Genomic DNA, 10328 nt, shown 5'->3' with positions numbered 1-10328 from the left:
CTGAAAAATTGACAGTTTCTGGCTAGAAATATTCCAGAAAAAGACGCAGATAGGATACTAATGGAAAAGTAGGCTTATATCTTACACAGATTAGGCTATTATTGCTAAAAAGTTACATTCATGTTAAAGCAAAATATGCATTTTAAGGGATCTTAAGCGTTTGAGACAATTTCCGTAATAACTACTATAGCATTCCATAATTCTGAAGATGTTTAAAAAACTACATCTTTTTTTACCCTGAAAGCTGCTGTTATCAGCCACATCAGCCACACACTGAATGGCGCATCATAGGTAAAATTTCAATGTGAGAAGATGGGTAAACTATAGTGAGACTAATGCACTGACAATCTAATAAAACAAGAACTCTATTCTGCATAGGGTTGTACCTCTATGTTCTGTTCCTTTGACATTTCAATAATCATTCATTGTTGACAACCACAATATAGGATAGCATGGCTTGCTTCTTTTCTCATTCCACATGTTTATCGGCTAGCGAAGGTAAGTTTCTTTCAAGCGCGAACACAAAAAATATTGTGCATTTGAACTGAAAGCTGAAAATGTAACAAATAAGGAGCAGTACCGATACCATTAAGTAAACAAGCGTTGGTTCCAATTTCATTTGCTATCCATACAAATACAGTAAAAGTGGAAATAAATGGATTTAAAAAGCATGTTTTTCACATCACTTCCTTCTATTTCTGGATATCTCAAATATAGCAGGAAAAAGCAAGTTATGCTAACGAGGCCAAATGTGTCGTATTACTAGGACAAATACCCATTCAAGAACAGAAAAACGTTCGAAATTGCCTTCCTGACTCTATGTTATTCGTGTAAGCCCTGTAATTTTTAACATTTAAAACAGTTGTTGTGCACACACCAGAGAAATAATGAACAAGAAGCAATCATAAACCGTAGTCTGCTAATGTTCTGGGCTACTTAAAATGGCAGCAGGCCCCGCCCACTCTGGCTTCTAAACAACGTACAGCTAAATCTGTAGTGCCACCTCCCTTCTTTTTTAGTCTGCATGGACGGCATCGCGCTTACTTTGTTCCTCAGACAGCGCGCAATATCATCTGCGACACCACGTTTCTGCAATAACATCTCTGCGTCGACCGCTCTTCACGGATACTGGTCGCAAGGACAGTCCGCATCGTGTGATCGTGAAGTACCCACTGCCCACAAAGCGGTATCGCAAGAGTGATGAAAATTCATCTTTATTGAGGAAACGAATGCGGTTTTTGATATCTTTAATGCGAGTGAGAAAGATATTTTGGTTTATTTGATGAAGACTTCATAATAAGGTAATAATTAATTTCCTTTGCTTTAAATGCGCGCTAGCTGCCGCCTACACACTATTATTAAGTATCAACACAGAACCCCCCTCTTATTAATTAGGTGACATTAGCGACAGTTCAGGTAAGATTACCCAATTAATGCAACCTTTTATAATCTACAATGAACATATATATTTTATAATAATTCTTTGAGTATGACACTGTAGAAAAAAAACTTAAAAGTATTTTCAGAGTCGTTCATTTCTTTGCAATTCGTGGTTATAACGAAGAATACTTTTGTCAAGCGACTTTTCTAAATTTGCCAGTACACCTTTTAAAGGAGTCACCATTAACCTAATTTACAATGTCATCATCCATTTCCCAATCTATGTCATTCACTAGCTAAAGTTTAGAACCTGCAATTTAAAATGCAGGCACATTACGAGAACTCATTGTACACGGAGTTAGCCTTAGTTAGTCAGCCGCCCAATAAATGAGACGCGCATTTTTATTAGCTTTCAGTAGCGGCAGCCCCCGTTCCGGAGGGAAATTGCCCGAGCGTTATTCATTGCCACAAGCCAAAAGAGACAAAAAAAAAATACGTTTCAGATTTCAAGGAACTTCCTTTCACATGACCGGAAACCAGTTAACGTTTTGTCAAATATCATGTCTGAGAAGTAAAGAAGTGTGATACACGGTATTGCGATTTTTGAAGGGAATCTGGGTAGAACCTGGTTTTCCTTATTAGGCGACTCAGTACATTTTCTTGGAAATCAAGCAGTCAGATTAACTCCTGTTTCGATTCATTATTAGCAACAGACGCAATTTCTCAAACAACCTTTAGTGCAATCCAAGCGAAGCAATTTTCAATGCGAAATCGATAAACAGAAACAGTCACGAAAACTAATATTTTCTTAAAAAAAAACTTTTCAATGTGTTCGTTTTATGCGCACACACCATCCGCCCAAAAAGTTGCGAGACTGATTTTATTCCTGGCGTATAAGCGATGCAGCGCATTAACTGCGTTGGTAGCTTAAACTAGCAATTGTAAAAAATATATGTGCATTTGATCAATCAATTGTGAGAAGGCAGTGTTAAATAAAGGATCTTGCTCCACTGAACAGATATATGGCATTAACTGCTTCATAGCACTGTTGTACAAGGAAGCTAACATTATAGGGAGCTGTACGAAAAATAAAGACAACGAAATAGCAATGAAAAACGGTGTTAGTGCAGCAGAAATTTTGTTTTATTGATTACTTATCACATCTATAGGTGTCAGAGGGCAGGTCAATAAAATGAAACACAGTCACTAATAAAAAACGAGGTTTTACTTTATACAAATTACACGATTTATGTACAACAACGCAATGATTTAAAGATACATAAGATTTTAAAATACATAGTCCCAAATATCTACAAGACCCTCACCAGTTTGTGAAAGTGTAGTTTCTGGAAGGTTTCGTTGTTTCTTTTTCCGTTGTCTCTCGTGTACATGAAATATGTCAGAGTATTTGTTGTGAAACGTTTGTCTGCGTCGAGTCTGAAGGGGTTACACGCTCAGTCATCACTTCACTGAAGTTAATTACGCCGCGATGGGTTTCAGCTGGCTGTGCATGAGGGTCCTGCTTAAGCTGGGCCACAGCCCGCGTTGTCAGTCCATACCTGTCATGGAAACTTAGCTCTCTAAATTTCTTTCAATGTCGTTTCCGTATAAACACGTATATATTTTTTTTCTAAATTAAAAACAAATATTACACAAACAGATAAAACATGTGGTACCACAGACTGTTACACATGTGCTAATAATACTGGTTCTTGTACGGTTTCTCTGAACGGGGCGAAAAGGATTTGGGAGGTTATTAAATTGTTCCGAGAAATGTGAAACTGTACACAGCGGAATGCAGTAGGCACGCTGAAGACGGTCAGTTTTTCTCCGGAAACTGACGCGCTATTTGTAGAGCACTGCTGATGTTTGGTTTTCATTTTTTGGAGCTGCATCGAAATTTGGAAGGAGGGTAAGAAGTGCTCGACATTGGCTTTATAAATAATGCAGCGGGTTTCTGGTGCAGCGGCCGCGGGGCCGTTGGTAGCCTCTTGTGCTGGCAGCTAGAGCGGGCACGCTCGCTATGCGGTGCTTCCGCTGCCTCCACTTCCGCCGCCGCCGTTGGCTGCATTGACTCCGGCAGCGCTCAGCGAAGGGATGCTGGCCCTCGGCTTAATCATCATCACCGCCCTCTTCAGCGTGTAGTCCCAGCCTCTCCAGCGGAACCACACGATACCTGCAACACGAAACAGCTCGTCAACATCAGCACGCGTCCATCCTGTCTGACACAGACCTTTAATTCGGCGTGACAGATAAACAGGGTGAGTTCGAGTCTCGGTCCGGCACACAGTTTTAATATGCCAGGAAGTTTCATATCAGCGCACACTCCGCTGCAGAGTGAAAATCTCATTCTGGAACATCCTCCAGACTGTGGCTAAGCCATGTATCCGCAATATCCTTTCTTTCAGGAGTGCTAGTTCTGCAAGGTTCGCAGGAGAGCTTCTGTTAAGTTTGGAAGGTAGGAGACGAGGTATTGGCAGAAGTAAAGCTGTGAGGACGGGGCGTGAGTCGTGCTTGGGTAGCTCAGTTGGTAGAGCACTTGCCCGCGAAAGGCAAAGGTCCCGAGTTCGAGTCTCGGTCCGGCACATAGTTTTAATCTGCCAGGAAGTTTCATATCAGCGCACACTCCGCTGCAGAGTGAAAATCTCATTCTAGGGTGATTATAATTAAAGTTACACTTTCAAAACGCTGTAGAAATAACACCACTAATCAGAATGACGTCAAATTGCAACGGAATATTATCGGAGAAGGGGGACAACGTATGGCAGAAGAAAAAAAATAGTGTGAAAATTGATCACTAGATGGTGCTGTATGTGTCAGAATACGTAAATTAAAACACCTGCCATGCGCATGACCCATTGAAGTTGGTGTAACCACGCCGGGTACAAGGCTTTTTCTCTTTTCGCGTCTGCGACGTTCGCCATGACCGTCTCAATGCAGGATTGCACTCTACTTGCCAAGCTGTGTTACAAGAATGATGACTATACAGACATCACTCTGCTGAAGCTCCGGACACTTAAGGGTTTGAAAAAGTGCGTTGGTCCGATGCCTGTTGTGGGTCTAGAGAGAATGATTCGGAAATTCGAAAAGACAGGTTCTTTTGGTGTGCAACCTGGTAGATGGAGGAAACGAATTGATTCAACGTCAGTACGTCAGTGGAAGCAGTGGTAGAGGAGACGAGTGGTGATGTGTAAACGTGTAGCGCACGGAGAATTGCTCGAACATTGGACATACCCGTAAGCACGGAGCGTATAGTCCTACGAAACATCCATCTTTGCTATCCATTCAAAACTATCCATATGCACGAGTTGCTTCCTGTTTGACCTGCCAGCAAGAGAGACCTTTGCTTTAGAATTTCTTGCTCGAATGGAACTGGACAATGATTGGCTGCGGATGATTTTGTGGACAGAGTACGTCAATACGCAGAATTGTCGAATGTGGGCAACGGAAAATCACACGCAAATCAGCCAGTACCACTTCATCCTGAAAAGGTCACAGTGTGGTAGGCGTTTACGGCATCATTTATCATAGGGCCATATTTTTTCGAATGACAGGTGCTTCCGGTCCAGTTACCTTTATCGTCTTTCGTAAGCGCTATGAGTGTCTTGCGCAACCACTTCATTCCAGCTCTCCAACAGCGTGGATGTGTGGATGGGATCATTTTTATGCAAGATGGCGCACCTCCGCCCATTGCAAATCCAGTTAAGAAGCTGTTGAATCGCCATTTCGGAAATGCAAGAATTATCAGCCACCATTTCTCTACAGCCTGGCCGTCCCGATCACCTGATCTGTATCCGTGTGACTTCTGACTGTGGGGCTGTCTGAAAGCTGTTGTGTTCAGTGTTCCGATTGCAAACTTAGGTGCACAGAAGGCACGCATTGCGCAACACATTCTGAACGTGACCCCGGAAACACTTGGATCAGTTGCGGAACATGCTGTTTCTCGATCTCAACTTGTTGAACAAAACAGTGACCAGAATACAAAACATGTTTTGCGCCAGTCACAAGGAAATTAATAATCCGATTTGAGTTTGATTCATGCTTTTTATGCGGTTTTTGGCCTCAGGACAATTAAAAACCGGTGTGAGTGATGCTTTTTATGCGATTTTTGGCCTCAGGACAATTAAAAGCCGATGTGTGTGATGCTTTTTATGCGGTTTTTGGCCTCAGGACAATTGAAAACCGATGTGAGTGATGCTTTTTATGCGGTTTTTGGCCTCAGGACAATTAAAAACCAATTTTTCCCATCCGATATGATATGAACTTGCGTGGTGGATGGGTTTACGTAACTAACAGTATCACATCTGTACACCAATGAGTACAATTTGTTTAACGTCAGATGTACACCTTAGGCTTTGTTGTATCACTCATTTGTCATTTGTAGTCGATCACTATTAAATTATGATGCTTACAGCGCCATCTATTGCTACAGTTTGTAACTATTTAATTTTCTTCTGCCATACGTTTTCCCACTTCTCCGATAATACTCTGTTGCAATTTCAAGTCATTCTGACTAGTGGTGTTATTTCTACAGCGGTTTGAAAGTTAAACTTCAATTATAATCATCCTGTATACTGTTGGAGGACATTAATGCAGGGCATGTCCACAAATCGCCTTTATGATGGCTTGAACTCTGCTGGAAACACTTTCAATGAGGTGTCTGATTATCTGCGGAGATATGGTAGCCCATACTTCCTCAAGGCACGAAATCAGGAACGTGGTTTGGGGAGAAGCCGAAGTTCTAATTCCTCTCAAAGCTGTTCTATTGGGTTCAGGTCAGAACTCTGATCAAGCCAGTCAGTTCCTAGAACGTTATTGTCCACTAACCATTGCTTCACAAATTCTGCTTTATGACAGGGTCCACCTTCTTCTGATACAATCATACTCTCTGAAACATTTCTGTATGGTATGTACTGCACAGTGCTGTTCATGCGTTCGTATACAAAGAGGTGACAAAAGTCATGGGATAGCGGTATGCACATATACAGATGGCGGTAGTATCGCATACAGAAGGTGTAAGAGGGCAGAACATTTGCGGAGCTGTAATTTGTATTCAGACGATTCATGTGAAGGGGTTTCCAACGTGATTATGGCCGCACGACGGGAATTAACAGACTTTGAACACGGAATGGTAGTTGGAGCTAGTCGCATGGGACATTCCGTTGGAAATCATCAGGGAATTTAATAATCTGACATCCACAGTGTCAAGAGCCTGCTGAGAACAAATTTCAGGCCTTACCTCTCAACATGGACAACGCGATGGCCGACGGTCTTCACTTAACGACCGATAGCAGCGACGTTTGCGTAGAGTTGTCAGTGCTAACAGACAAGCAACACTCCTTGAAATAATCGCAGAAATCAATTTTGGACGTACGACGAATGTATCCGTTAAGACAATATGGCGAAGTCTGACGTTATTGGGCTATGGCAGCAGTCGACCGACGTGAATGTCTTTCGTAACAGCACGACATTGCTTGCAGCGCTTTTCCTTGACTCGTGACCATATAGGTGGGACTCTAGGCGACGGGAAAACCGTGGCTTGGTGAGACGAGCCCCGATTTCAGTTGGTGAGAGCTGATGGTAAGGTAAGGTGCGAGAGTGGCTCAGGCCGTACGAAGCCACAGACCCAAGTTGGCAACAAGGCACTTTGAAAGCTGCTGGTGGCTCCATAATGGTGTGGGCTGTGTTTGCATGGAACTGACTGAGGCATCTGGTCCAACTGAACCGATTATTGACTGTATACTTGGAGACCATTTACCGCCATTCGTCGACTTCATATTTCCAAACAACGGTGGAATTTTTATGGATGATAATGTGCCACGCCACCGGGCACAATTGTTTTCGATTGATTTGAAGGACATTCTCGATAATATGAGCGATGATTTGGCCACCCAGATTGCCCGACATCAATCGCATTTAATATTTAGGGTACATAATCGAGAAGTCAGTTCGTGTACAAAATCCTGCATGGACAACACTGTCGCAATTACGGCCGGCTATAGGCGCAGCATGAGTCAAGAATTCTGCAAGTGACCTCTAACGACTTGTTGAGTCCATGCTGTGTCAAGTTGCTGCACTAAGCTGGGTAAAAGGAGGTCCGGCAAGATGGCAAATGGTTCAAATGGCTCTGAGCACTATGCGACCCAACTTCTGAGGTCATTAGTCGCCTAGAACTTAGAACTAATTAAACCTAACTAACCTAAGGACATCACACACATCCATGCCCGAGGCGGGATTCGAACCTGCGACCGTAGCGGTCGCTCGGTTCCAGACTGTAGCGCCATAACCGCACGGCCACTCCGGCCGGCTGGTCCGGCAAGATATTAGGACGTATCCCATGACTTTTGTCACCTCAGTATACTTCTCCATTTATTAGTTTCTTAAGCGCAATAAGGGGTACACGCCCCAACCACATAAAACACCCACTTACTGTAACATTACCTCCGCTGTACTTAAATGGAGGCACTACCCATGGTGGGAGGGTGACGTTCCCCATACATTCGCGATCTCAAACCTCTCCATCGGATTGCCACAGCGTATAGCATGACTTATCAGTCCAAACCACTCTCTTCCAGTCATCCACTGTGTAGTGGATTCGCTCTTTACACAACCTCAAGCGTCGCTTATCACTGACCACAGGCATATGTGGCTTATGACGTACACACAGTGACTGTACTGCTTGGACTGCTTGTAGCACTTTGGAATTCACTAGTGACCTCTTCGGCTTATTTCATGCGAATTTTTACAACCATCCTCTGCAATGCTCGACGGTCCCTCTCCATCAGTACTTGAGGCCTGTGTGGTGTTGATTCAGCTGTGGCTGTTTCTTTGGGTTTTCTCTTCACAATCACATCACCAACACTCGACCTGGGCACCTTTACAAGGGTTGAACTGCGCTTGATGGATTTATCACTCGCGTGACATGCAATGACTAATCCATGTTCGAAGTCACTGAGCTGTCCTGACCGACCCATTCTTGCGCTGATGCTTCTCTATGAACAACACAATAGTCCCCCCCCCCTTTTTCTAATATACTGGAGAGATTACCATTCGTGGCGTTTAATGATCAGTTATACATTAAGTAGGGGTGTTCAGATACTTTTGATCAGATATTGTTAGAGAAATACGGAAGCGTACTGAGATATATGGGGCCGGCCGCTGTGGCAGAGCGGTTCTAGGCGCCTCAGTCCGGAACCTCGCTGCTGCTACGGTCGCAGGTTCGAATCCTGCCTCGGGCATGGATGAGTGTGATGTCCTTAGGTTAGTTAGGTTTAAGTAACTGGAAGTCTAGGAGACTGATTACCTCAGACGTTAAGTCCCATAGTGCTTAGAGCCATTTGAACCATTTTTGAGATACATGGGCATTAATTCTTTCGTCGCACCGTTCGCGAATGGAGTAGAACAGGTAATCACCAATTTAGGTAAGAGCTACTCTCCGACGAGCACAATACAAGGAGGGTATATATGCAGAAGTAGGTGTGGTAAAAATTCATGGCCAGTCAAAGATTTAGCTCCTGTCTTTTAGTGTATCGTCCAGACCAGACTAAAATGTTACCGAGGTTTTCACGTATTTGTGAACATTCTGTGCAGGATGATATTAAACTCCATATGTGACTGGAGGAGATATCAAACGAGTCAGGAATAATTATAGTGCTGAGTATGCTGCGGATAATTCCTGAGTTTCGAAGTTTCCAAGGGATAAGTCACTTGTGTATTGACTGTGGGCTGCCCATTTGCATCGGTGTTATTGCTCACTGCACAGAGGACACTTCGACTGACGGCATGGAGGATCAGTTTTCAATATGGGCAGCTGTGACTGACGCTGGAAATGTAGCAGTGTCAGTTGTAGGCTAAGAGCTCAGTTTGCGTACGCACCCTGACGGGCGGTGAGGTCCTGCGGGTCGTTGAGGTAAAGCCCGTTGAGGCCACGTCCGCACGACTTCCACCACCAGCCACCCTTCAGCATGGAGGCGCAGTTGAGGCTCGACCGGTCGTTATCCCTGCAACAAAGCGTGGCGCACCATATAAAAACACACATACAACAACGCCCATTTGGTGTGGGCATTCAGCGGTACACATACACTTATTTGACGTGAGTGATACATTGTTACAAACAGTGCGCAATACAAATGAGCTATATCTAAAATTATGAGTGCGTATTTTACTTTGCTAAGGGTAATAAGAAAAATATCAGTTATGATATCAGTCTATTACATTGTTAATTTTAGTTTTCTTGACTTTTATTTGGCAATGACTATCAGCTGGTATCTGAAAAGGCTCCCTACGTTAAAACAATAAAAACATCATCAACAGTACAGTCATTATCAGGACTAGTTCTCAAATACGGACGGCGCTGTAAATACGCTGCCTGACCATAATAGTGAAGCTCCCAGACGGGGAGGAAAAAACTAACTGAGACTTCACAGGTTGACGAGGTATGTAATGTTATTCAGTGATTGTGTTATAACATCAAATTTACAAAGAACTTGACAATTTGAGCCCACTTATCACTCACTATGACGTTACACCCCCTCTGGCCTAGATGCATGCACTGATTCGGTTGGGAAAGGTGTCATAAAGCTATCGTATTCCCTCCTGTGGCAAGATTGGCGTCAACTCTTTTAACTGGTCCTTGACAACCTTCATACTTGCACTGGAAAAGAGCTCACATCCGAGCTGGTCTCACACAGATCTGGGACCTTGGTGGCCACAGGAGTGCCTCGGCATCACGCAGACAGTTCATACAGACACATGACATGAATGGACGAGCATTGTCCTGTTGAAAAATGGCAACGCAATACTGTACCATGAAACGTAACACATGAGGACACAGGATGTCTGTGGCGTAACGTTGTGTCGTCAGAGTTCCTTCTATCAGTTCCAGCCGCGACCCGAAGTCATACCCGATGGCTTCCACTCTATGACGCCAGGAGTAACCCCTCCCCCCC

The 10328-nt window shown here is 43.7% G+C and overlaps 1 protein-coding gene across 1 annotated transcript in view; it reads right to left on the bottom strand.

The window, feature by feature from the left end:
• Positions 1-2587: 2587 nt before the first annotated feature.
• LOC126481091 (uncharacterized) overlaps positions 2588-10328 on the bottom strand; it is a 598566-nt gene continuing 590825 nt past the window's right edge. The window contains exons 9-10 of the mRNA XM_050104598.1: positions 9256-9380; positions 2588-3556 (exon numbers count right to left, since the gene is read on the bottom strand). Coding sequence (XP_049960555.1) covers positions 3402-3556; positions 9256-9380 — 280 coding nt within the window. The 3' untranslated portion in view covers positions 2588-3401. The remainder of the gene's footprint in view (positions 3557-9255; positions 9381-10328) is intronic.

Source organism: Schistocerca serialis, chromosome 5 (genome assembly GCF_023864345.2).
Source record: "Schistocerca serialis cubense isolate TAMUIC-IGC-003099 chromosome 5, iqSchSeri2.2, whole genome shotgun sequence".
In the NCBI taxonomy this organism is placed as follows: domain Eukaryota; kingdom Metazoa; phylum Arthropoda; class Insecta; order Orthoptera; family Acrididae; genus Schistocerca; species Schistocerca serialis.
The sequence above is the reverse complement of the archived record's forward strand: the minus strand, read 5'-3'. Positions and strand labels throughout refer to the sequence as shown.